The 27,897-nt window shown below is 39.6% G+C and overlaps 3 protein-coding genes across 3 annotated transcripts; all 3 read right to left on the bottom strand.

Annotated features, from left to right (window-relative positions):
• Window positions 1-1,752: 1,752 nt before the first annotated feature.
• On the bottom strand, window positions 1,753-9,313 carry LOC145491171 (fibroblast growth factor receptor 2-like). Its single transcript, XM_081470326.1, has 9 exons — window positions 8,880-9,313; window positions 6,737-6,963; window positions 6,142-6,326; window positions 5,279-5,365; window positions 4,891-5,082; window positions 4,176-4,393; window positions 3,752-3,792; window positions 3,127-3,223; window positions 1,753-2,632 (listed from the first exon to the last, which is right to left on the bottom strand). Exons 1-9 carry the CDS (start codon window positions 9,131-9,133, stop codon window positions 2,380-2,382), a joined length of 1,554 nt encoding a protein of 517 aa, XP_081326452.1. The 5' UTR covers window positions 9,134-9,313; the 3' UTR covers window positions 1,753-2,379.
• A 187-nt stretch (window positions 9,314-9,500) lies between these two features.
• LOC145490299 (uncharacterized) lies at window positions 9,501-12,939 on the bottom strand. The gene is made up of 4 exons (XM_081469427.1): window positions 12,714-12,939; window positions 12,152-12,257; window positions 10,742-11,191; window positions 9,501-10,237 (listed from the first exon to the last, which is right to left on the bottom strand). Exons 2-4 carry the CDS (start codon window positions 12,222-12,224, stop codon window positions 9,813-9,815), a joined length of 948 nt encoding a protein of 315 aa, XP_081325553.1. The 5' UTR covers window positions 12,225-12,257; window positions 12,714-12,939; the 3' UTR covers window positions 9,501-9,812.
• Window positions 12,940-17,363: 4,424 nt separating this feature from the next.
• Window positions 17,364-21,687, bottom strand: LOC145490428 (fibroblast growth factor receptor 2-like). The gene is made up of 7 exons (XM_081469550.1): window positions 21,448-21,687; window positions 20,572-20,658; window positions 20,183-20,374; window positions 19,464-19,681; window positions 18,975-19,015; window positions 18,135-18,231; window positions 17,364-17,677 (listed from the first exon to the last, which is right to left on the bottom strand). Exons 1-7 carry the CDS (start codon window positions 21,685-21,687, stop codon window positions 17,395-17,397), a joined length of 1,158 nt encoding a protein of 385 aa, XP_081325676.1. The 3' UTR covers window positions 17,364-17,394.
• Between the last annotated feature and the right edge of the window lie 6,210 nt (window positions 21,688-27,897).

Below are 27,897 nucleotides of genomic sequence, written 5' to 3' on the forward strand. Positions count from 1 at the left end.
CTCCGTATGCTTTCGATACATCTAGTGAATAATAATGAGAAGGAAGATAATTATGAGACTCATGACGATGTACCGCAAGCTTTTTAGAGCTAAAACAAAAACAAAAGTATAGGAATCCGTATGAAGAGTAATCATGCGGTATTGATCATCTCAAATGACTGGTTCGCGAAAAATGGTAACACGCTTTTCAGTGTAACAGTGTTTCATTCACTTGATGTAATTTCGGTAGTGTAATGTAATCACTGAACCTAAGCCACTTGAGAGTTTTTTAACCAGTCGCAGCGCGGTTTTAGTAAGCCATTAAAATTTGAACTGACTCGTTGCGGATATGTCAGTCAGGTAGACAGACAGACAGACAGACAGACAGACAGACAGTCAGTCAGTCAGTCAGTCGGTAAGCAAATGTATCCAACATTGCTAATGAATGCTCACTTCGCCTTCTACGAAAAATTTTACAAGTAGCTTATGCCCATGTACAATAAATATCCAAATACTCAAAGAACTGAAAAGAATGATAAAACCTTCCATTGTCTCGTTTTCTCCAAATGTAACAGGAGACAGCTAGTCCTATGGTCACGGCAGCCGTCTCAACACCATTAGTAGGGAGCTTAATTAAGCAAACCGCGATGCCAACGACAACTAGAACGTCACCAAACAAAAGATTTAATAATGAGCTGAATAGTGGATTTACACGTGCGTTATAAGTAGTTGTACATTTCGTAACCGTCCTCAACAAAAAGAGAACGTGAACTACGAGTGGCAATTTTTCGTATGTTCATTTGGAATTATACTATGTCATTATATATTAAGACTGAACACTCTTTTTGTTTTTAGACCGATAGGCCCACTGACTCCGACATTTGGAGATGAAACATAAATTCATTTTTTAAATGGGGATCGTCTTAGGTGTCACCGTCGTCACTGCTTAAGTTCACCAACAGCTATCACCGCAAACATTAACTTCGTTAACCTATTCGTGTTCGGACTGCATGATCCATTCATTGGGTATGAGGTATATGAAAGGGTAGGAAAATCGGGCAGTTAGGTATTTGAAAGAGCCCTTAATTACAATATTTCGAACAGACGCACCTTGTGGCTGTATCTGGTAATGTTTGATGTTTTCCCGTAATATTGCTCATTAAGGTGATTCCTCACATTTGCATTGCACATCCATACTGCACATAATTTATGGCGTCATTAGCCCGCGCTCGTGCATGCGCTCATTGAAAACATGGCGGATTTGCCTTGATATTCAATTCTGTCAGTTGAAAAATGGCCATATCTCACTAACGAGCTCGGGCACTCCAAATTTGTTTCCAGTCATTTTAATCAACTAATCATTTGCTTTGCGTGAGAAAAGACAGATCTGTTTTCTGTTGTTGAAAATTGAATAAATAAGGAAAATAGCAGCTGCACTGTAGTCTTTTCTATTTTACAGTTTGATAGCAGTGGCAAGCAATTTGGTTCAATATTTTAACAAGGATTCAGCTGTCTGTCAAAATCAAACTGAAAAAGTTTATTTGTGTCCTACACAAGTATTGACTGTGGTTTGAGTCGTGTATTCATGAGTCTGGGCTCACAAAGAGTTTACAATAACTTGGAATGCGTTCTTGTAATAAGTATTAAATAATGCTAAAATGGGACATTTTCAATGCCTCACCGCCCCTTAACGAGCATGGGCAGCCCCCTTTTTTATTTCATGATTAAAGTTCTCATATGATAAATATTCAGTGGAAAAAGTTTGAACAAAAATCTATTGGCAGTTTCATTCCAGGGGAATTACCTTAAATTCATATCAAGGCTTTAGAAAAGGGATGCGGTGTTCTTAAATTAAGTAGGTGTGTGAAAGGGGTATCTTTTTTCAATATACGAAAGGAATACAAAGGGTAAGAGGTTGGACCTCAGGGCGGAGTCTCCCCTTATAAAACTTTGTATAGAGTGCCCCAGCTCCCCCGGGGGTAAGATAAAAGAAATTCAAATCGATCCAAACTGGGACTGTAAACTTCACATAACTTAAAACCTGGAAGTAAACATTTCCGCAACTATTTCATTGCTGTTTTGGAAAGAAACAATAATTAACGAGCCATGGTTCTGCGTAAAGCAATAATTTATTCCCGTTTACCAACAAGTTTACAATATTAGAAAGAGGAACGGGGACGACTTTAAAATAAAGTTCAAGAAAACGTTTAGCTACGTTAACTCTAGTGCGCTCGTTATAATCACTATTATTTCCTATAAAACCTGTAGGCCTATGCTACACTTTTCATGTCTCTAGTTGTTCTCCTTTTCAGTTTTCATGGCATTTTGCACCGTTGTTTCCCGAGAAATGTTGCAAGATGCAAAACTCAGTCCCATCGTTAGGTGTCACAATCGTGGACGTTAATTGTCTTGAGCCAAATTGTTTGCGTCGATGTTTGAAGTGAGGCTCTGACCAGGAGCATGTCCCTCGCATGAAGATCCACTGGACAATGATACTGCTGACGCGTCATAGTAAGGTTGATTTTCATCTAGCTGGTCCATGTCAAGATAAGGAACTTCCCTTTGCATCCAGTCCTCTAGCTCTTGGCACAGCTCGGTAAAGGTTGGCCGCGTATCCGGATTGTCCGCCCAACAACGCCTCATCATTTGATAGCTGTTAATAAAAGCACATGGAAAATAAGCGCCTAATGACACGCTTTGAATATGTGAAATGTTTTTCTCTTGTTTCAAACTCCCAACCCTAAAAAAAAAAAAAAAAACCACAACAACAACAACAACAACAACAACAATAACAACAAAAAATCAAAAAAACAAAACAAAACCACCAACAAATTAAAAGAAACAACAAGAAAGAATAAAATAAAACAAAACAAAGCCAAAAACAACAACGATAACAATAACAAAACACGTTCCCTATACTTCCCATTCGAAACTGACAACACGGTTGATACACCTTTGATGAAATGTTCTATGATTTTTTTATATGGTATATTGATATGACAATTTACGGCCGGTACGGCTGATTAGTGCCTTGATATTTTGAAGTGCAAAAAATCGTTCCTGCATTATGATTCCAATCCGGGTTTTTTATAGAAATAATATAACTGAGTAATCCCTCCTGCCTTCTCCCGCACATACGTGACTTACAACTCTTCTGAGCATGTATCTGGTTTTTCCATTCTGTATCCTCTTCTCAGTAGTCTCATGAGCTCTCTGTTTTTTATGCCGGGGTACGGGAACCCTCCTGAAAATGAAAATCTTCTTGTTTGTTATCGCTCTTCGTCCGTCAAAATATGGTAGTTGCTTGTATTATCCTGTGCGGTTGGTTGTCAGCTTTGCATTCAAAAGCTTGATCAGTAACTCCCAGCAGTGTGTTTTACGATTAATGACCTGTCGTAACACGTACGACATACAATGTTATACGTTTTAGGGCAACTAATAGACAAACGCATCAGTAAGACACGAAATTTCATAAACAGAAGGTCTACATACGAGCAAAGTAGTTCATCAGGCCGGAGCTTATTTCCGGTTTCAGACACATGAAGAGACTAGAAGTATTTCCACTTCCTTAGGCTGCTGGTCCATAGCAGAGTTACCCCAAACCATTAAATTAGCCGGTACTCATTTATACACCTGGGTGCAGAGAGACACCGTGACAGTAAAGTGTGTTGCCCAAGAACACAACACAATGTCATCAGCCAGGGCTCGAGCTCGGACGGCTGGATATGGAGGCGAGTCCAACCATATGAGGCTAGGACATTAAAATACTTACCGAGAGTTGCTATCTCCCAGAGAAGGACACCATATGACCACCTAAGCACAAAATATAGACGAAGGAAAATTTATCTATTTGACGTATTTTAGGACTAACTAATATTTAGAAATCTTTTTTTTTTCGACTCTCCTCTTATTAAGACAAGAAAGCTGTATAAATAGGAGAACAATAGAGCATTTACAGAAAGATTAATATCTAAAACTTCTCAAAAATTCCACGAACCTTTAGGTAGTTGCTATTTAATTTTTTTTTAAAAAATTACGTACGCTCTCGCATTAATTTGCACTAGAGTGCCTGCTAAAAATTAGCCTGCTGTCAGCCAACCGCAATGAACCCATTTTCTCAGTCCTACTATTGCATCATTTTATCATGTTAATTATCTGGAAAATTAAGTTACATGTACACTTTCTGATACACTTACACGTCACTCTTTGTGGTAAAAACACCGTCATTTATGGCTTCAGGTGACATCCACTTCACAGGAAGCTTATTGTGTTGACCTGTCATGTGATACACATTCTCTCCCAGCGTGCTCCGCGCCAAGCCAAAATCAGCGACTTTGACAAGTTTGTCGTCACAGAGTAAGACATTGCGAGCGGCGAGATCCCGATGAACGATGCCCTTTGCGGATAAGTATTGCTAAACAAGAGAAATATGGTTAATCACTGTGGACACAGGAAATCTTGCATTCATTACAGTAGTGTAAGGACGTTTTTCAAAATCTGCCAACTAAATGAACACCGACATTGTCAGCAAATCTCAACAATAACTGTGCAGTCATCTTAGACTGCGAACAGTCTCTATTTTGCTCGGAAATCCGCGGGAAGAAAGCCAAATGCGTTTTTTCCCTCGCGAATCTTCGAGCAGAAGAAAGACTGCTCGCAGGCTACCGTTGTCTTTCTAAAGAACAGAAAGAAGAAATAGGGGTCAGGAACATGACACGTCGTAAAAAAATAATTCAATTTAAATAGTATGTTATTCCCAAAGAAAAGAGAACCAAACCTGAACAGTCAAGTCTCCCGACCAAATGAATACTGGAGTCCAAAAAGATGACCCGACTCGTATAAAGCAATTAGCACACTTCGGACAATTGCTTACACTAAACAGTTAAAAGGGAAAAATCTTTTTTAACTTGCCATTCCCTGTGCTATTTGCCAGGAGAAGGACATCATGTCCTGCGGGGTTAAGGAATCGTTTTCTTCGTCTCCTTCATGTTGTTCTTCATTTCTCAAGGACTGGGTGCTGTTAATTCTTATATCCATAAAGCTGTCTGTCTTCAGGAAAGCGACGTTAATTTCGCCAATATTGTTTTCGCCAGGCCCAGAATGCTGCAGGTATTATGGAGAAGGTTAATTTAACTTCAAAATACATCATTCGACAATCGGGTATACTAGTAATAACAATAAGAAGCATACTTTCTGTAGTTCCGGAGAATTTATTACATGCACCTCGATGGAGGCGGATTTTTACAAATATCTAGATTTTAGTTGTTATAATGACAATACCAAGTGAAACCTGTCTTACAATGCCTGTATTATCCTTGTTCAGTTCTCTTGGTGTTTCTGGCGTGTTTTCTCGTATCTGTACGTATTCCATATTGGTGTGTTTTACCTGGAAATCAGAGGGCGAAGATTACAACACCTTACAAGTCATCTGTTAAATTATGGTTAATTAGCACGGGTAAATAGTCTTTCATCTTTCAGTGCAGGCTCAAAGATTGTGGTTGGAGGCAGTCGAAATGAACTTGCTAGGGCGTAGTCTGGGACCGTACCTAACAAATACCAGGTCTTTGTCTGGGCCACGTTTGTTTTTTGGCTCGAAAAAAAGCTCAGTCGATTTCTCATCTGAAAGCATTTCTTAACGTGCTAAAATAGTCGATAAGACCATTCTTTGGAGTAGTCAGGTAAGGTAAAGTATACGAGCCGAGCCCATCAGGCCGGAGCTGATCCCGGTTACTGAGGCAGGAAGCGACTAGGAGTATTTCAACCCCCTGGATGGGATGCTTGTCCATTCTTCGTAGCACCAGACATTTATTTTATGACAAATTTTGATACGGCAATACGAGCTCTCAAAATGCTTGAGGAGATAAATGAAGCGAGTAAACTTGTCATTTAATTTTACATTATGTCATTGGTGTGCCACTGTAGTTAAGGACTCGATGGTAGTGTAATTCTACCTATACCTGTGATTATATCATTTAAAATATATAAGTGGGATCCGAGTCATTTAAGACCTAATTTGAGCCACTGATTGTTGAAATTTGAAGTGTACCCGTTTTGGCAGGTGGCACACCAACAGCTTCCGATCATTTATTTCATTCAGAAAAGAGCACACGCATTCATACGTGATTTTGCTCGAATTCAGGGTATATATCCTAATGCCTTCACCTTTTTTCTTCGTTCTCTGAGGTAAGAAAGCAGGTCTCCTTTTGCTGCATACTCCAGGACGAGAAAATTTGGCGAGGACTTAGTACAACAGCCAATCAAATTCACGATGTTCTTGTGTGAACCAACCGCTTTCATAAGGGTAATCTCTTCCAAGAAATCATTCAGTTGGTCTGGAGTAGCATTTTCTGAAAGTTTATGCAAGAGGACCTTGAAATAATACAGCGTAGTAGTGATGCATTGTTTAAGCATGTCACTTATGGATATCCAGTCTATTTATGAAAATTAATGCAAGACTAAGGCAACTTTGATTTTTAAAAGGTTCTGTTTAAACGTTAGCATATGAGCTAAGTGGCCCACCAGGCCGGCGCTTATCTCCGGTTTCAGAAAATATTTCTCCTTCCCCCTTGATGGAAAACTAGTCCATCGCGGGGTTGCCCCAAAGCATTAAATTAGCTGGCACTCTTTTATACGCCTGGTTGGAGAGAGGCACTGTGACAGTAAAGTGTCTTACCCAAGATGTCTTACACAATGTTCCCGACCAGGGTTCGAAAAATTACAGTATAATCTACATATATCTCAGAATAATTTAAGATACCTTGAAGCATCTTAACAGCCACAGTTATTGTAGATTTTGAAATTTTCTCTGATTTGTTATTAACAGCTTGACGTCGTTTCATACGCGAAGGGACCTGCATGATTCCTTTGCAAACTTTACCAAAGGCGCCATGACCGAGTTCTTCATATATAGTGACGTCATTACTCGTCATTTCCCATTTATCTCTTGTCGGATCTTTCATTTGCAGCTCGTTTTCATTATTTTGCCTGCAACATCCATTGTAAAACGGCATCACATAAGTACACAAATTGAGGATGCCCGATGAAAGCATACCACAAGTTACTTTTATTTGGAATCCAGCTGGAATAAGAAATATAGGCAGGTTAACTATATCACTTGCCGGGGGACAATAATGAAGGAGCGAAGATGTGGTCTCCCATGAGGTGAAGCGCAGGCCACAGCACGGGGCAGTGCTTAGTGGCAGGACATGATTGCGGTCTTATATTCCAGCTGGCACGAAGAGAATAAGCAAGTCAGTGAGTCAGTGAGTCAGTGAGTCAGTGAGTCAGTGAGTCAGTGAGTCAGTGAGTCAGTGAGTCAGTGAGTCAGTGAGTCAGTGAGTCAGTGAGTCAGTGAGTCAGTGAGTCAGTGAGTCAGTGAGTCAGTGAGTCAGTGAGTCAGTGAGTCAGTGAGTCCGTGAGTCAGTGAGTCAGTGAGTCCGTGAGTCAGTGAGTCAGTGAGTCAGTGAGTCAGTGAGTCAGTGAGTCAGTGAGTCAGTGAGTCAGTGAGTCAGTGAGTCAGTTACTTTTTTTAGTAAGCCAGTGAGTTAGTGAGTCAGTGAGTCAGTGAGTCCGTGAGTCAGTGAGTCAGTGAGTCAGTGAGTCAGTGAGTCAGTGAGTCAGTGAGTCAGTGAGTCAGTGAGTCAGTGAGTCAGTGAGTCAGGAGTCAATGAGTAAGTGAGTCAGTAAGTCACTGACTTTGTTAGTAAGCCAGTGAGTCAGTGAATCAGTGACTCAGTGTGTCAGTGAGTCAGGGAGTCAGGAGTCAGTGAATCAGTGAGTCAGTAAGTCACTGACTTTGTTAGTAAGCCAGTGAATCAGTGAATCAGTGAGTCAGTGTGTCAGTGAGTCAGTGAGTCAGGAGTCAGTGAGTCAGTGAGTCAGTGTGTCAGTGAGTCAGTGAGTCAGTGAGTCAAAGAGTCAGCGAGTCAGTGAATCAGTGAGTCAGTGACTTTGTTAGTGAGTGAGTTAGTCAGTGAGTCAGCGAGTCAGCGAGTCAGCGAGTCTGTGAGTCAGTAATAGTAATAGTAATAATAGTATTCTTAATTGCGCGTTACCTTTCAAAGGGAGGTATTGGTCTAAATACAACAAAGGTTTAAACATTAACTAACAAAAATACAAAAGAACATTTACTATATCCCTATACAATTAATTAGAAAAATTCATTGCGCTTATTTCATTTGTGAACCAATAATCTCTTTCCTTTTTGAAACATTGAATGGATATATTCTCCTATAATTTTAAATGTAACTGTGTTTTCTGCTCTAAGTAAAAACTTCGTCTTCTCGTTATCACTTAAACTGGGGTAATGAGTGCCAGCGTTTGAAATATGTGAGTACAGCTCACGTCTTGATGTGGTATACACCCGACAATACATCAAAAAATGCTGCTCATGTTCTGTCCAATTCTCTTTGGATATTAAACATGTTCGCTCTTCTACTGGGTTAATGCTTCTCTATTTTCATATTTGCCAGTTTGTATTCGTAATGCATGACATCCTAATCTAAGCCTTGTCAGGCGAATTTTGCGTGCTGGCTTTGTAATTAATGTCAGGTAGTTTTCAAATTGATAATTATTTTTAACTTCCTTTTGTGTAAATTTCTCTCTTGAACTTGTTGACGACCTATTCTGGGTCTCAAGCCAGTTCTGTAAATATTGATTCCTGGGGGTTTTCTTTTTAACTAATCGTGCATTCTTGATGCACGTGGGTGAGTGATTCAGTCTTTAGGTCAGTCAGTCAGTCTGTCACTCTTTAAGTAAATGAACAAATATAGCAAAGAAGGAAGCGAGCCAGTAAGCAAGTTAATACAAAGCTAGGCGATCAAAGGTTCTACAATTGTTTATTGTAACCTATCAACAATAATAATCCAAATACTCAAGGAACTAGAAGGAATGATAAAAACCTCCGTTTTGTCCAAATGTAACAATAAACAGCCAGTCCAATGACCACAGCAACCGTCACACTACTTATAGTAATCAGCACGATCACTAATGTACTTAGCGTATTCGTGTTCGGGCTGTTCGTGTTCGGGCTGTTCGTGTTCGGGCTGTTCGTGTTCGGGCTGTTCGTGTTCGGGCTGTTCGTATCCGTGTTCCATTCACTGGAAATTTTTGGTGAACTGGTGGCATTTTGTGCTACAGTTGAAGAAGCAATCATAACTGAACTTGGAGTTACGCAGCTGGGAACTATATGGAGGTCATGCTCTAAGTGAAATAAACAGAAACTGTTTTCAGTAAAGGACTTTTACATTTCTGCACTGTGAAATGTCGACATCTCAAGTATTTAAAAGCGCTGATTACATTTGCAAACCTTGGCTTGTACTGGCCTCCCAGGGGTTTTAAGGAGCAAGAGAACATGTTCATTTATTTCAAAGGAACAGGGGATAATTTATTAAAGGGAACTTTGACAAAAAGTAGAAGTAAAACAATGGAAAAAGAGGAATTTTCAATGGATAAAAGAAATATGCTATCCCCCAACCCTACTGGGAGGCCCTCAGTTGTATGTTGCATCTTAACGACCCTAAATTAATATCGATGAGGTAAGTTGCAAAACGTAAGTTGCATTAAGTTGCTTACTATCCATGTAACTTGCATTGTCTTGGGGTGTAAATTCTTGAATTCTTCAGCCAAACAATTCACCAAAGATCTTAATATTTGGCTCAAGAATTCGTTTGCCTTCTTATCGCCTAAGTTGAGAAAGTATTTTATTTATTCGTACCTGGAGGTCTTTCGGATTTACAAGTGAGCTGAATGCGTTGCTGCGTAAGTACTGTAATTCTATGCTATCTTTATCTTAGCTAATAAGCAACCGTACTTTTAAGTCGGGGCCTTTTCTATCAACTATTCTGTAGGTAATCAGGTGGATGGTGTTTACCTACAGTGGTTTTCCGCCGACAGAAGATTTTATTACTTTTGGCCGGAAGATATGCGATCCACTTGGCATCTGGTGCTACGAAATGCACTTTCGTATTGTTATCATCCACATGAGGTTTTGGCCATGAAGCGTCGCTAAAATTAGGAAGAAACCAACCCTGGTGGTATTTGTTTGTACATTTCCACGATCTGTTAGTTCTAACACCATTGCTGGACGACGCCACAAAGAAAACATCAGCGTCAGCAATCTTGCCTTCCACATGTACTGCTAGAAGTTGGTGCTGATCTTTGACAACCGTCAAGCTGCCAACTGCTTTTGTTGTGAAAACTCCATCAAGATACAGCTCGACAGTCATTCTCAGATAATTTACAAGGATTGTTATCAAAGCTATGGGAAGAATTCATCAATAACTTTATCAAATTGTCCAAATCGTGAATTTACCAAGCGAAGCGCGAGCATCTTTCGCACCTAACTCCCGCTGCTGTTGTGAAACTGAATATTAATGATTGCACCAAGAGTTCAACGCCATAGAATTACAAGAGAACTGTAATAAGTAGAAGAACACCAAAATTTGGGTAACAAGGTTACAGATTTCAATGTTTATTACTTTATTTTTTAGAAAGTAAAAGACTAAATCGTCTCACGAGGGTTTATTGATGCTGAAGTGTTAAAAAAAAAAATAATAAAAATAAAAAACAGAAAACAGCAACTGATTTGTCAGGCTATGTGGTTGTTTCTAATACTAAGCAAAAGTCTAGAATAACGAATCTACTCAGTATCGAAAGAATCTCAGTGACCCAACTGTTTTATGTAGTTGTTTAAGCACGTTTCGGGCGATAACTTTATTTATAACAATGGCTGAAGCCGGGAATAGAGGAACTGAATACTTACTGCTACATGTATTACTAAGTCTTTCCTCCTTACTAATACGACGTCTGCAGATGAATTTGGTAGCGTAATGATTTTCTACACTGATCCAGTGAACATCTTTAGGGATTCCATACACGTGAGCCGAATTGTATCGACCACTATTATCATGTCTGACGAAGGCGTTTGGCCATGTGTTATCGGTCAAATTGGTTTGCTCCCATCCATCGTCTGGTGTAATAGAGGTTTCGTTACATTTCCAGCTGCTATCTGTGACCACTCCGTTACTAAACACTCCTAGGAATCCACCAAACCCATTTGGCCCGTTATAAACAAACACGGTAATTATCTTCGTCTTGTTTGGGAATGAAAACCACTTTCCCGCGTTCCAGCCGGTGTTGTCGTGGTAGCCAACGAGACGTCCGTCCGCAAACACTGTAAGATTATCGTCACCGGTTAAAATCCCAGCAAAATCTGAAATAAATGAATAAATATCTGATAAATTATTTTAAAATGTGTGAAGTGTCAAAGGGTTTCTTTTTTAGTGTAACTAACTAAGAATTATCAGGGAATGTTGTTTACTTCATGTTTGTGATCGATCATTCAGCCAACCTCGTTCCCCCCGCTCTTGGGGGCGGAGAGAGAGAGGCCCTGGGAAGGAAGTTGTCCTCCGGCATCACATGCGCTTGTTAACCATCCAAAGCACTGATGTTCAACTTAGGTAAGGCAACTTAGGTGGAGGCAGCGTGGCCGAGTAGTCGGTGTGTCGGACTTGCAATCCAGAGGTTCCGGGTTTGAGTCCTGCTCTGACGACTACCTGGATTTGTTTCTCGGTAGTCCCAAGTTCAAATCCTCGGCCACGCTTGTAAATAGCCAACTGGTTTGCCTCCGGCCAGTTGGGATTCTTAAAAATGTTATGTTCAATTTGAATTATTTGTTTTAGTTGTGTGGCTTGGCCCCACTAGCACTTGTGCTATAACACTGCCGAGGGTAAATAAAGGTTATATATTTTTTTACTTTTTTAGGTATTAGAGGAAAATGGTTAAGAAACCCGGTAGACATCAAAGAAGCAAATAAACAGGCTAAGATTTAGGTTAAAAGGTGCTTGACCCTGCACATCTTTTGTTTTATGCTCCTAGACTACATGCATGCATGAATCACCTAACTGCAATGCTTCGATTCGTTAGTTGTAGAGCACACATAACCACCTTTTGTATTCTGCCAGATTTTGTGCAGGGTCAATCCCCAAAATAGCCAACAAAAACATTCAATAAAGAACTTTGCCAGGTTTCATAACAATTCCTGCTCGTTGCTTTGAGTACTTGACTGACTAAAGAGTATCGATGAGTAGTTCAGTCGGTAGCTACATGTATGCCATAAACACAAATGACTCAAATCTAATTTTTTTTTTCGTTTTTCTATGAGTTCATTTACCTGTTGCATACGTCCGGTTTGAAATAATGATATTTATATACAGCCATAAGACACCGAGGTAGACAGGGGACATTTTGTCTTCAGTAACTTATTCAGATGCCAATAGCTGAAATAAAAGTGAAAAATGAAGGCGTTAGATTATGTGTTTTTGTTTTCAAATAAATTAATAAGCAATAACGTATCATTGCAAACCATTCAAAACAATAAGACGTTGAGGACTGTCAAGCTCTTTGAAGCATGCAGAATATAACGCCATAACGGCACAGCTTGCTCGGCCCAACTTTACACTGACATAGTGAAAGAGTGTGACGTGGGTGCTATTGGCTATTTTTGGCCTGGTTCTTGGTGGGCATTACTCTAGTTCCACTTTACATGAAGTTGCGTTAAAACGAGCATTCCTTGGAAAATTTCCAATTCCTTTTCGTTTCGTCTCGTTACAGATTGAAGGCTGATAGCAATATATCTCCCATTTGTTAATCAGACCTCCATGGTCCCTACGCAACTCTAAACGATCGAAGCACGTATTGATATTGGTTTTCGCAAGTCCCAGAATCTTACATACTTTTGGCAAACATTTTGTTACGGCAGGTAAAACTTGAATTGCCTTGATATTTCCTTTCCCATCTTACACATGCAGATTATCACTTTGATGACACAGGCGCAGATTTCCAGAAGCTAGATGAAATTAAATTGGAGGAAGTCGTAGCCAGAAAGGTTAAAACAGTCTCTAAGCACGTATATCTTTGACGTGAGTTAGCAACAAATCAATCGACTGTCACGATGCTATATATCTGTCCTCCCTGTATACATTACTGATTGACAAAAACATAATGAATTTTGCTTTGAAATTGAAAATTGGAAATTAGAAATTTGCGTTGAAATTTTCAAGTCAATTTTGCTTTCAAATCACAGTTGGTTATTGGCGTGCAGAAAACTGTGCTGTCTCTGTCTGACTTAGGACCACTCTGTTTTCCTTCTTGTTAAAATTAAGGAGGGCATTTCAAATTAGGTTTTTTTTTTCCCACGAAATGTATTACTCCGACGTGTGGAACATTGAATTTAAACCTTCATCTTTGCAGCTGCTTATATTTTGGTTTCTCCTTGTTTGACAAGTAAGAGAACCTCGTGAATTTTTTTGACGGTTGGTCTCTGACTGTTAGCTATACGAGAAGATATTTGATCTCATTCAGAGAAGTTAACAAGTCAGTGAAAATATTGTCTCACAGAGGGGAGGGAGTACTTACTTATAATCACAAGCAACATAGGTATTTGTTTATTTTAGATTGTTTTGAGCCCTTCTGGTATAAATACGATCTCGATTTTACGATCAAAAACCACAAAGTTTGGTCTGAAATAAAATCGCGTATAAACCAATAAAAAATATAAAGATAAAGTCAACACTAGGTGCTGCAAAGTTTTAGAAAGGAACTCTTTCTCCAATGTCAGCAATGGTGATCATGTTTACAATTTGAAATGAACCATTGTTAACGGACGTATATTAAAAGAAATCTCTGGTCAGAAATGAATTTACGTCGACTGATTAGCTCAGTTTGATAAAGTTAAAGCACAGACAAACAGCACGTAAGACGTATAACGATCACTTATTTATTATAAACTTCTGACAGGTGCACCGGCCCCAAGGGATCGCTTCAGTTCGAAAAAGGCTTTAATCCCCTCCGATGTCTTAACATGTATAGAATTGTCACCTCAAAGTTTCGTGATATAGGTACCAAAATATGGTCAGCTGTGATATTTGGAAAGGCAATGAGGCCTAAGGTTTTCGGAAAATGAATAAAGAAGCCCTGATAAATTCGAGTCAATTGACCGAATCTCCCGGGGGGTATTCCCAGAAAAATTGGGTGGGGGTGTGCGGCTCGCTTGCCTTATTCATGACCAAACTCTGCGATATTCCCTACCCTATTCATGACCTTACCAAAAATTCGAAACCCTATTTATGACCTGACCCTAGAATCAAAACCCTGTTTCACACCTGCGTTATAATTAGTTCTCTAGTTTAGAACATAATGTGTGAAGGGCTTTTATCGATTTTCTTTTCGATAATGATGAAAAAATGACTTCTTCTTTAAAACTTACCCCTATCAAGGCTAGAGTGCAAAGACGATACCCTATTTATGACCAAAATGACAAAAATCAGCTAAAATCGATATCCTATTTATGACCAAAACGGCTGAAAAACCATACCCTTTAAGGCCGGACATACCTATATAGCCCATATAAGGGGTTACCCCCCGGACGGAATCTATAAAAGCCAGGTTGTTCGAAAGGTAGATAACGCTATCCACCGGTTAAATCGCTATCCAGTGGATAGCGTGGCTTGTTTTGTTAACACTTATCTACTGGATAGCGATTTATCTGGTGAATAGCGTTATCTAGCCTTCGAAAAAACTCGGGCCAGAGAGTCAAAACCACTCCAGATAGACTAGAACAACGGTTTAAAGCCAGAGGCAAATTCACAGGTTTAAATCATTCAAGGATGGATGTCGAATACATCTAGTTCCTATACAATTTTGGGTATTTAAAGAAAGTGCACCGAGTGAGTCAAATGATCGTTGCAAAACCTACCTTCTTACTTGGCAACCGTTTGTCAAGAGAGACAATACTGTTTTTCTTTGTAGCCGGCCTTGGAGTACTTAAGTGATCTTGTAGGATGCAGCGTGTTGCTTTTAAATCAATAAATACACAAATCTTTCAAGGACCATACAGAAACAAAGTGTGATGGGTAATTGCCCTACAGGATAGCGTTATCCATCCTGCGAAAAACTGGCATCAGAGCTTTAAAACCACTCCAGATAGACTAAAACAACGTTTTAAAGCCAGATACAAGCTTACAGGTTTGAATTATTTACGGCCGGTTTCAAACACATCTAGTTCGTTTTTAATTTTGGGTATTTAAACAAACTGCACTGAGTGAGTCAAAAGATCGTTGCAAAACCTACCTTCTTAGTTGGCAACCCGCTGGTCAAGAGAGACAATGCTGTTTTTGTACAGCGGATTACTCAAATAATGTTATAGGATAGAGTGTTTAGCTTTTAAATCAATAAATACACTAATGTTCCTTAGAAGACTGTAGGGAGACAAAGTGTCGATGGGTAATTGTCGTACCGACCATCTGTGTCATCGTATGACTAGTTTAGCGTTAACTCAGACAGGTTTTAGATTTCATCTGCTGGTCATTGATAGTGCAGGTACACGAGAGCAGAGATTTTGGCCTCCTGAAAATTGATATTAAAATACAAGTGCACAGGCAATCGAGCTGTTGCGGCTTTTTCTTTTTAATTCTCTTTTCACAAGAAAACAGCGAATTCTAGAAGTGGGGGTTGTGGGTTATCAACTGTCGGTTTAAACAAACGACGAACTTTACTTTGCTAAAGTAAAGTTAGCCATGATTTGAAACTGATCTTTCTTCTGTCAGTCGGTTAAAGATACTTACAGCGCTTGAATGATATATTTTTTTGCGATACATTTTTCAGCTGAGTAAATAAACATGGCTGCAAAACAAGCCACTTTCCCAAACAGACATTGTAAGTTGCAAAATACATAATCAAAGCCTTCTTTCTCCGTATGCTTTCGATACATTTAATGAATAATAATGAGAAGGAAGATAATTATGCAACTCAGGACGATATACCACAAGCTTGTTAGAGCTAAACTAAAAAAAAAAAGTGTAGAATCCGTGTGTAGAGTAATCATGCAGTATTAATTCTCAAATGACTGGGTCGTGAAAAATGGTAACACGCTTTTAGCGTAACAGTGTTTCATTCACTTGATGTAATTTCGGTAGCGCAATGTAATCACTGAACCTGGGCCACTTAAGAGTTTTTAACCAATCACTGCGCGATTTTATTAAGCCATAAAAACTTGAATTAAATCGTTCTGGATATGTCACTCAGTCAGGCAGACAGACAGACAGACAGTCAGTCAGTCAGTAAGCAAATGTATCCAACATTGCTGATGAATGCTCACTTCGCCTTCTGCGAAAAATTTTAAAAGAAGCTTATGCCCATGTACAATAAATATCCAAATACTCAAAGAACTGAAAAGAGTGATAAAACCTTCCATTGTCTCGTTTTCTCCAAATGTAACAAGAAACAGCCAGTCCTATGGTCACAGCAGCCGTCACAACACCATTAGTAGGGAGCTTAATTAAGCAAACCAAGATGCCAACGACAACTAGAACGTCACCAAACAAAAGATTTAATTATGAGCTGAATAGTGGATTTACACGTGCGTTATAAATAGTTGTACCTTTCGTATCCGTCCTCAACAAAAAGAGAACGTGAACTATGAGTGGCCATCGATCGTATTTTTCTTTGAAATTATACTCTGTCATTACATATTAAGAGTGGACAAACCTTTTTTTAGACCGATAGGCCCACTGATTCCGACATTTGGAGGTCACGTGAAAGGCATTAAAAAGGGACTTTAATTAAAATATTTCGAACAGACGCACCTTCTGGCTGTATTTGGTAATGTTTGATGTTCCCCCGTAATATTTCTCATTAAGTTCATTTCAAGGCTCTAGAAAAGGGATGCGGTTTTCTTAAGTAGGTATGTAAAAGGGGTACCTTTTTTAATAAAAAAATATATACATACGATAGGGGTACAAAGGGTAGGGGGTTGGCTCTCGGGGCGGAGTCTCCCCGTTTAAAACTTTGTAGAGTGCCCCAGCTCCCCCGGGGGGTAAAATAAAAGACATTCAAAGACATTCAAACTGAGACTGTAAACTTCACATAACTTAATACGTTTGGAAAGAAGCAATAATTTACCAGCCATGGTTCTGCGTAAAGCAAGAATTTATTCCCGTTTAACAACCAGTTTACAATATTAGAAAGAGGAACGGGAAAGACTTTAAAAGAAATTTTAAGAAAAAGTTTACTTACGTCAAGTCTTGTGCGCTCGTTATAATCACTATTATTTCTTATAAAACCTGTAGGCCTATGCTACGCTTTTCATGTCTCTAGGTGTTCTTCTTTCCAGTTTTCATGGCATTTTGCACCGTTGTTTCCCAAGAAATGTTGCCAGATGCAAAACACAGTCCCATCGTAAGGTGTCACAGTCGCCTGACGTTTTAATTGTGTGGTTAAACTCATTACTATTTCGAGGAATCTTTTATTCCTAGTCGGGTGTCTCAGCAAACAAGATAAATCTACTAAGTTAGAGCATGTATATTAGAGACCTGATTTTGCCTGTGACTCTATATGCGTTGATTTTATGATGTCTTTTTAAAAGCTTGTAAATTCAGACGTAACTTGGCTTACGTCGTGAGCCAAATTGTGTGCATCGATGTTTGAAGTGAGGCTCTGACCAGGAGAATGCCCCTCGCATGAAGATCCACTGGACAATGATACTGCTGACGCGTCATAGTAAGGTTGATTTTCATCTAGCTGGTCCATGTCAAGATAAGGAACTTCTCTTTGCATCCAGTCTTCTAGATCTTGGCTCAGCTCGGTAAAGGTTGGCCGCGTATCGGGATTGTCCGCCCAACAACGCCTCATCAATTGATAGCTGTTAGTAAAAGCACATGAGAAATACTATGAATATGTGAAATGGTTTTTTTGGTTCAAACTCCCGACCCTGAAAAAAAAAATACAAATACAAACAACAACAACAATAACAATAAAAACGAAAAATCAAAAAACAAAACAAAACCAACAACAACAAGAGCAACAATAACGAAAAATAAATTTAAAAAAAAAAAACTAGAGAAAATAAAACCAACAACAACAACATTTCAAACTGACAATACGTTTCACATACCTTTGAGCGAAAAAGATATTCTATGATTATTTTATACGCTATATTGACATGACGATTTACGGCCGGTGCGGCTAATTAGTTCCTTGATATTTTTAAATACAAAACCTCATCCCTGCATTATCATTCTAATCCGTATTTTTTCTCTGTGAGAAATAATCTAACATAGCAACCCATCCTATCTTCTTCCCCTACCAATGTGACTTACAACTCTTCTGAGCATGTATCTGGTTTTTCCATTCTGTATCCTCTTCTCAGTAATCTCATGAGTTCTCTGCTTTTTATGCCGGGGTACGGGAACCCTCCTAAAAATGAAATACATCTCGTTTGTTATCGCTCCATGAAGGCCGATCACTTTGTGGAATTTACAAATAGATCGTACTTCTATCGAGACGTTTCTTATGGTAGTAAAATACTAATCCTCGAAAGTGGCGACAGAATACAGATGCCTAATGTTGTGAGGACAGTGACCAGATCTACAATGATTGAACAATACTTGGAGTATTGCAAAGAACAATGTTACGAACCACTGAGTAGGTCCAGTCGTCCGGTAAAATGTATTCACTGCTTATATTATCCTGTGCGGTTGGTTGTCAGTTTTGTATTTAAAAGCTGGATCAGTAACTCCCAGCAGTGTGTTTCACGATTAAATAACCTGTCGTAACACATACGACATACATTGTTATACGTTTTAGGGCAACTACTATATAGGCAAAAATATATCAGCGAGACACGAAATTCCATAACATAAGGTCTACATACGAGCAAAGAAGCTCATCCGGCCGGAGTTTATTTCCGGTTCCAGAAACATGAGGTGACCAGGAGTATTTCTACTTCCTCTTGCTTAGGCTGCTGGTCCATTGCAGGGTTACCCCGAAGCATTAAATTAGCCGGTACCCATTTATCCACCTGGGTGGAGAGAGGCACTGTGAGAGTAAAGTGTCCTGCCCAAGAACACAACACAATGTCATCAGCCAGGGCTCGAGCCCGGACGGTTCGATATGGAGGCGAGTCCAACCACATAAGGTTAGTACATTAAAATACTTACCGAGAGTCGCTATCTCCCAGAGAAGGACACCATATGACCACCTAACCACAAAATATAGACGAAGAAAAAATATCTATTTGACGTATTTTGGGACTCACTAGTGTTTAGAAACCTAGTTTTTCGATTTTCCTTGTATTAAGACAAGAAAGCTGTATAAATAGGAGAACAATAGAGAATTTATCGAAAGATTAATATTTAAAACTTCTCTAAAAATTCCACGAACCTTTCAGTAGGCAGTTGCTATTTACTTTTTTTTTAAATATCGCGAGTAGGGTTAATCCCTAATTGCTCAAGCCGCGATGTGACTTACTCATATGACTGAAAAAATTACGTACGCTCCAGCGTTAATTTGCACTACAGTGCCTGCTAAAAATTAGCTTGCTGTCAGCCAATCACATAAACCCATTTTCTCAGTCCTATTATTGCATCATTTTATCAAGTTAATTATCTGGAAAATTAAGTTACATGTACACTTTCTGATGCACTTACACGTCACTCTTTGAGGTAAAAACACCGTCATTTATGGCTTCAGGTGACATCCACTTCACAGGAAGCTTATTGTGTTGACCTGTCATGTGATACACATTCTCTCCCAGCGTGCTCCGCGCCAAGCCAAAATCAGCGACTTTGACAAGTTTGTCGTCACAGAGTAAGATATTGCGAGCGGCGAGATCCCGATGAACAATGCCCTTTGCGGATAAGTATTGCTAAACACGTTAAATATGGTTAATCACTATGGACACAGGAAATCTTGCATTCGTTACAGTAGTGTAAGGACGTTTTTCAAAATCAGCCGACTAAATGAACACCGACATTGTCAGCAAATCTCAACAATAACTGTGCAGTCATCTTAGACTGTGAACAGTCTCTATTTTTCCCGGAAATCCGCGGGAAGAAAGCCAAGTGCGTTTCTTCCCTCGTGAATCTTCGAGCAGAAGAAAGACTACTCACAGTCTAGCGTTGTTCTTTTAAAGAACAGAAAGAAGAAATAGCAGGGGTCAGGAACATGACACGTCGTGAAAAAAGCAATTCACTTGAAACAGTATGAGATTCTTAAAGAAAAAAGAACCAAACCTGAACAGTCAAGTCTCCCGACCAAATGAATACTGGGGTCCAAAAAGATGACCCGACTCGTATAAAGCAATTAACACACTTCGGACAATTGCCTATGCTAAACACTTAGAAGGAGCAATTTTTTTCTAACTTGCCATTCCCTGTGCTATTTGCCAGGAGAAGGACATCATGTCCTGCGGGGTTAAAGAATCGTTTTCTTCGTCTCCTTCATGTTGTTCCTCATCTTTCAAGGCGTGGGTGCTGTTAATTCTTATATTGAAACTGCTGTCTGTCTTCAGGAAAGCGACGTTAATATCGCCAATGTCGTTTATGCCAGGCCCACAATGCTGCAGGTATTATGGAGAAGGTTAATTTAACTTCAAAATAAATTATTCGACAATCGGGGTATACTAATAATAATAAAAAAAATCATAGTTTCTCTAGTTCCGGAGAATTTATGAGATGGACCTCGATGGAAGGGAATTTTTACAAATGTCTACATTTTAGTTGTTATAATGATAATACCAAGTGAAACCTGTCTTACAATGCCTGTACTATCCTTGTTCAGTTCTCTTGAAGTTTCTGGCGTGTTTTCTCGTATCTGTACGTATTCCATATTGGTTTGTTTTACCTGGAAATCAGAGGGCAAAGATTACAACACCTTACAAGTCATGTGTTAAATTATGGTTAATTAGCCGGGGTAAATAGTCTTTCATCTCTCGGTGCAGGCTCAAAGATTGTGGTTGGACGCAGTCGAAATGAACTTGCTAGGGCGTACTCTAGGACCGTACCTAACGAATACCTGGTCTTTATCTGGGCCACGTTTGTTTTTTGGCTCGAAAAAAAGCTCAGTCGACTTCTCATCTGAAAGCGTTTCTTAACGTGCTAAAATAGTCGATAAGACCATTCTTTGGAGTAGTCAGGTAAGGTAAAGTATACGAGCGGAGCCCATCAGGCCGGAGCTGATCCCGGTTAGTGAGACATGAAGCGACTAGGGGTATTTCAACCCCCTGGGTGGGATGCTAGTCCATTCATTGTAGCACCTGCTATTTATTTTACAACAAATTTTGATACTGCAATACGAGCTCTCAAAATGCTTGAGGAGATAAATGAAGAGAGAGCAAACGGCAAAGCGAGTAAACTTATCATTTAATTTTACACTGTGTCATTAGTGTGCACTGTAGTTAAGGACTCGATGGTAGTGTAATTCTATCTATGCCTGTAATTATATCATTTAAAATAGATAAGTAGGATCCGAGTCATTTAAGACCTAATTTGAGCCATTGATTGTTGGAATTTGAAGTGTACCTGTTTTTGCAGCTCACACTTCAACAGCTTCCGATCATTTACTTCATTCAGAAAAGAGCACAAGCATTCATACGTGATGTTGCTCGAATTCAGGGTATCCTAATGCGTTTACCTTTTTTCTTCGTTCTCTGAGGTAAGAAAGCAGGTCTCCTTTTGCTGCATACTCCACGACGAGAAAATTTGGCGAGGACTTAGTACAACAGCCAATCAAATTCACGATGTTCTTGTGAGAACCGACTGCTTTCATAAGGGTAATCTCTTCCAAGAAATCATTCAGTTGGTCTGGAGTGGCATTTTCTGAAAGGTTTAAGCAAGAGGACCTTGAAATAATACAGCTTAGTAGTGATGTCATGTTTAAGCATGTCACGCATGGACATCCAGCCTATTTATGAAAATTAATGCCATACTGACGCAAGTTTGAATTTTAAACGTTAGCAAAGCATATCTCATTGCACCGTGCATCTGAAGCAAATATTTCAAATACGATATACCAAATTATCAGTTTGCAATTGAAGCGCTTTTCATATGTTAAGGTATAAAGTCTGCATATGTGCTAAGTCGCCCATCAGGCCGGCGCTTATCTCCGGTTTCAGAAAATATTTCTCCTTCCCCCTTGATGGGATGCCAGTCCATCGCGGGGTTGCCCCAAAGCATTAAATTAGCTTGTACTGTAAAGGTCCGCAAATGATCCCAGGACCGCAAATTATCCCGGACCGCAAATGATCCCCACTAAAAAATAAGGAATCGCATGGATGGTGGGATGGTGTGGATAGGGAAGTGGCGTACGTGAATACCGATGTTTTTATTAAAGCCATCTTATAATTATAGTGGCTTACAACTTGGTTTTTCTTCATACTTTCGACTAAATTTTGTTGCTAACTACGATGTTATGAATATCAACACTCGATCATCAAAGCACGACTTGGCTTGCATTTCTTTGCAATTCTCATTAAAATTATGATCAGTTCAACATACGCTACATATCCTCCTTTGTTTAACATTGATAGTTCGGTGTTATAGTTAAATCACATTTTATCAGCCATTATATTAACGCCACTCGTCTAAAGTTTTAAACTAAAATCTAACCATGAAGCAACTGTTAACGAAGGCGCTGTCACTTGAGTAGACCCACAAGCCTACAACGCTTCATCACTCTGTAAAACACCTAGTGTGTAGCACTGGAAATTTGAACAAATTTATTTTGTAATTTTTCCTCGGTCGTATTTTGGCTTTGATTCCTCGGAAATGACTACTTGAGTATTCTAAGAAGTCAAAATTCCAAGCTATAGTTATGAAGTTCAGCTTCATGACCAAGCAAGGCCAAGGCTTGCACTTCGTTTTGACAAGTTAGCTGTTTGATAGATGTTTGATACTATCGCCACTGGGATTTCGAGCATGTTTACAAGCATGTGTTTTTCTAAGACTTCTTATTCAATAGATCGTCTTCACGTGACGTATTTTTATCCTCATCAGGCATAAGAGGCGGTATATTTATATCTGTTTACAATTAGGGTGCTTCGTTTGGAAACCAGAGCATTTGGAATTTCAGGGTTTTGGAGGTTGCGTGACTCAAGGCTACGATCGAGTTTGTTGAAAAATATATACTTATCTCATGATTTTGAGCATTTTTAGAAGTTAGAGCATTAGGAAAAGTGCTTATATAAATGCTTGTTTGTTTAGTACTGATAATCAGTCGCCTAGAAAGCCAAAGTAAGTTCCAGAGGTTTACACTATATTCCAGCCGCCATATTCGGTTGTACCACGATGTATACCAACATGGCCTTTTCTTACTGGGCTCTGCAAATTTCTGGGGAACATTTACGACGAATTTCTGAAGTTCGAAGAAACGCACAGGCCTAAAACTTGGAGAAGTGTCATATTTAGTTATCTTCTATCGCGTACATCACAATTTCCTAGCTTTTTCCATTGGTTGGTTTTCGATTTATTTATTTTTTTTATTGCGTGACAGGGAAAACGATCTTTACCGTTCGGAGAACAAGATAGCAACTGTGGAATATTTTTTTTGTAAAATGATAAAACATTTTTCTTAGTTCATAATTTTTGTACATGTTCTAACCTACCTCTGATATAGATCCAAGCCATTCGTTATTTTTTAGTCGGGATCATTTGCGGTCCAATATGGGGAAGATTTCCGGTCCGGGATCATTTGCGGTTCAATTTGGGGATCATTTGCGGTTCGGGATCATTTGCGGTCCTGGGATGATTTGTGGACCCGTACAGTACTCTTTTATACACCTGGGTGGAGAGAGGTACTTTGACAGTAAAGTGTCTTACCCAAGAGTCAGTGAGTCAGTGAGTCAGTGAGTCAGTGAGTCAGTGAGTCAGTGAGTCAGTGAGTCAGTGAGTCAGTGAGTCAGTGAGTCAGTGAGTCAGTGAGTCAGTGAGTCAGTGAGTCAATGAGCCAGTGAACCAGTGAATCAGTGAGTCAGTGTGTCAGCAAGTCAGTGAGTCAGCGAGTCAGTGACTTTGTTAGTGAGTCAGTGAGTCAGTGAGTCAGTGAGTCGGTGAGTCGGTGAGTCAGTGAGTCAGTGAGTCAGTGAGTCAGTGAGTCATTGAGTCATTGAGTCAGTGAGTCAGTGAAACAGTTAGTCTTTGAGTCATTGAATCAGTGAGTCAGTGTGTCAGTGAGTCAGTGAGTCAGTGAGTCAGTGTGTCAGTGAATCAGTGAGTCAGTGAGCCAGCGAGCCAGTGAGCCAGTGAGCTAGTAAATCAGTGAGTCAGTGTGTCAGCAAGTCAGTGAGTCAGCGAGTCAGTGACTTTGTTAGTGAGTCAGAGAGTCAGAGAGTCAGAGAGTCAGTGAGTCAGTGAGTCAGTGAGTCAGTGAGTCAGTGAGTCAGTGAGTCAGTGAGTCAGTGAGTCAGTGAGTCAGTGAGTCAGTGAGTCAGTGAGTCAGTGAGTCAGTGAGTCAGTGAGTCAGTGAGTCAGTGAGTCAGTGAGTCAGTGAGTCAGTGAGTCAGTGAGTCAGTGAGTCAGTGAGTCAGTGAGTCAGTGAGTCAGTGAGTCAGTGAGTCAGTGAGTCAGTGAGTCAATGAGCCAGTGAACCAGTGAATCAGTGAGTCAGTGTGTCAGCAAGTCAGTGAGTCAGCGAGTCAGTGACTTTGTTAGTGAGTCAGTGAGTCAGTGAGTCAGTGAGTCAGTGAGTCAGTGAGTCATTGAGTCAGTGAGTCAGTGAGTCAGTGAAACAGTTAGTCTTTGAGTCATTGAATCAGTGAGTCAGTGTGTCAGTGAGTCAGTGAGTCAGTGTGTCAGTGAATCAGTGAGTCAGTGTGTCAGTGAGTCAGTGAGTCAGTGACTTTGTTAGTGAGTCAGTGAGTCGGTGAGTCGGTGAGTCAGTGGGTCAGTAATAGTAATAGTAATAATAATATTCTTAATTGCGCGTTACTTTCCAAAGGGAGGTATTGGTCTAAATAGGACAAAGGTTAGAACATTGACTAACAAAAAATGCATGATAGCATTTATCATAACCCTATACAATTAATTAAAAAAATGTATTGCGGTTATTTCATTTGTTAACCAAGAATCTCTTTCCTTTTAGAAACATTGAATGGATATATTTTCCTATAATTTTAGATGTAACTGTGTTTTCTACTCTAAGTAAAAACTTCGTCTTCTCGTTATCACTTAAACTGGGGTAATGGGTGTCAGCGTTTGAAATATGTGAGTACAGCTCACGTCTTAATGTGGTATACACCCGACAATACATCAAAAAGTGCTGTTCATGTTCTGTGCAATTTCCTTTGCATATTAAACATGTTCGCTCTTCTACTGGGATTAATGCCCCTCTATTTTCATATTTGCCACTTTGTATTCGTAATGCACGACATCCTAATCTAAGCCTGGTCAGGCGAATTCTGCGTGGTGGCTTTGTAATTAATGTCAGGTAGTTTTCAAATTGATAATTAGTTTTTACTTCCTTTTGTGTAAATTTCTCTCTTGAACTTGGTGATGACCTATTCTGGGTTTCAAGCCAGCTCTGTAAATATTGATTCCTGAGGGTTTTCTTTATAACTAATCGTGCTTTCTTGACACACATGAGTGAGTGAGTCAGTCTTTAGGTCAGTCAGTCAGTCTGTCACTGTTTAAGCAAATTGGTAAGTATAGTAAAGAATGAAGCGAGCCAGTGAGCAAGTTAATGCAGAGCTAGGCGGTCAAACGTTCTACAATTGTTTAGTGTAACCTATCAACAATAATTATCCAAATATTCAAGGAACTAAAAAGATTGATAAAAACCTCCATTTTCTCCAAATGTAACAAGAAACAGCCAGTCCAATGACCACAGCAGCCGTCACACCACTAATAGTGATGAGCACGATCACTGATGCACTTAGCGTATTTGTGGTCGGGCTGTTCGTGTTCGTATTCGTGTTCCATTCACTGGAAATTGTTGGTGAACTGGTGGCATTTTGAAGTGCTAGAGTTGAAGAAGCAATCATAACCGAACTTGGAGTTACGCAGCTGGGAACTATATGGAGGTCATGCTCTAAGTGAAATAAACAGAAACTGTTTTCAGTAAAGGACTTTCTATATTTCTGCACTGTGCAATGTTGAAATCTGAAGTATTTAGAAACGCTGATTACATTTGCAAACCTTAGCTTCTAATGGCCTCCCAGGGATTTTGAGGAACAAGAGAACGTGTTCATTTATTTCAAGGGAACAGAGGACAATTCACTAAAGGGAACTTTGACCAAATATGGAACAGAAAAAATGGAAAAAAAGTGGAATTTTGAAGGGATCAGGGAAACATGCTACCCCCAACCCAACTGGGAGGCCCTCAGTTGTATGTTGTATCTTAGCGACCCTAGCTTACTATCCATGCAGTAAGTTGCAAAACTTTTAAAGTTGCATTGAGTTGCTTACTATCCATGTAGTAAGTTGCAAAACTTAACTTGCATTGTCTTGGAGTGTAAATTCTTGAATTCTTCAGCTGAACAACTCACCAAAGATCTTAATCTTCGGCTCAGGAATTCGTTTGCCTTCATATCGCCTCCGTTGAGAAAGTATTTTATTTATTCGTACCTGGAGGTGTTTCGGATTTGGAACTGAGCTAAGTGCGTTGCTTCGTAAGTACGGTAATTCTATGTTATCTTTATCTTAGCTAAGCAACCGTACTTTTAAGTCGGGGCCCTTTCTATCAACTATTCTGTAGGTAATCAGGTGGATGGTGTTTACCTACAGTGGTTTTCCACCGACAGAAGATTTTATTACTTTTGGCCGGAAGATATGCGATCCACTTGGCATCTGGTGCTACGAAATACACTACTTTATTGTGATCATCCGCATAAGGCTTTGGCCATGAAGCGTCGCTAAAATTAGGAAGAAACCAACCCTGGTGGTATTTGTTTGTACATTTCCACGATCTGTTAGTTCTAACACCATTGCTGGACGACGCCACAAAGAAAACATTCGCGTCACCAATCTTGTCTTCCACATGTACTGCTTGAAGTTGGTGCTGATCTTTGACAACCGTCAAGCTGCCAACTGCTTTTGTTGTGAAAACTCCATCAAGATACAGCTCGACAGTCATTCGTTGATTTGTTGCAAGGATTGTTATCAAAGCTATGGGAAGAATTCATCACAATAACTTTATCAAATTGTCAAAATCGTGAATTTACCAAGCGAAGCGCGAGTATCTTTGGCACCTAACTCCCGCTGCTGTCGTGAAACTGAATATTGATGATTGCACTGACAGAGTTCAACGGCATGGAATTATAAGAAAACTGTAAGAAGTAGAAGAATACCAAAATTTGGGCAACGAGGTTACAGATTTCAATGTTGACTGCTTTATTTTTTAGAAACTAAAAGACTAAATCGTCTCACGAGGGTTTATTGATGCTAAAGTGTTAAAAAAAGGAAAACGGCAACTGATTTTTTCAGACTATGTGGTTGTTCCTGATACTGAGCAAAAGTCTAAAATAACGAATCTACTCAGTATCGAAAGAATCTCAGTGACCTAACTGTTTTATGTAGTTGTTTAAAAGTACGTTTCGATAACTTTATTTATAACAATGGCTCAAGCTGGGAATAGAGGAACTGAATACTTACTGCTACATGTATTACTAAGTCTTTCCTCTTTACTAATACGACGTCTGCAGATGAATTTGGTAGCGTAATGATTTTCTACACTGATCCAGTGAACATCTTTAGGGATTCCATACACGTGAGCCGAATTGTGTCGACCACTATTATCATGTCTGACGAAGGCGTTTGGCCATGTGTTATCGGTCAAATTGGTTTGCTCCCATCCATCGTCTGGTGTAATAGAGGTTTCGTTGCATTTCCAGCTGCTATCTGTGACCAGTCCGTTACTAAACACTCCTAGGAATCCACCGAACCCATTTGGCCCGTTGTAAACAAACACGGTAATTACCTTCGTCTCGTTTGGGAATGAAAACCACTTTCCCGCGTTCCAGGTGCCGTCGTTATAGCCAACGAGACGTCCGTCCGCAAAAACTGTGAGATTATCGTCACCGGTTAAAATGCCAGCAAAATCTGAAATAAATGAATAAAAATATAATAAATTGTTTAAAAGTGTGTGAGTTGT

Source organism: Orbicella franksi, chromosome 6 (genome assembly GCF_964199315.1).
Source record: "Orbicella franksi chromosome 6, jaOrbFran1.1, whole genome shotgun sequence".
Lineage (NCBI taxonomy): Eukaryota > Metazoa > Cnidaria > Anthozoa > Scleractinia > Merulinidae > Orbicella > Orbicella franksi.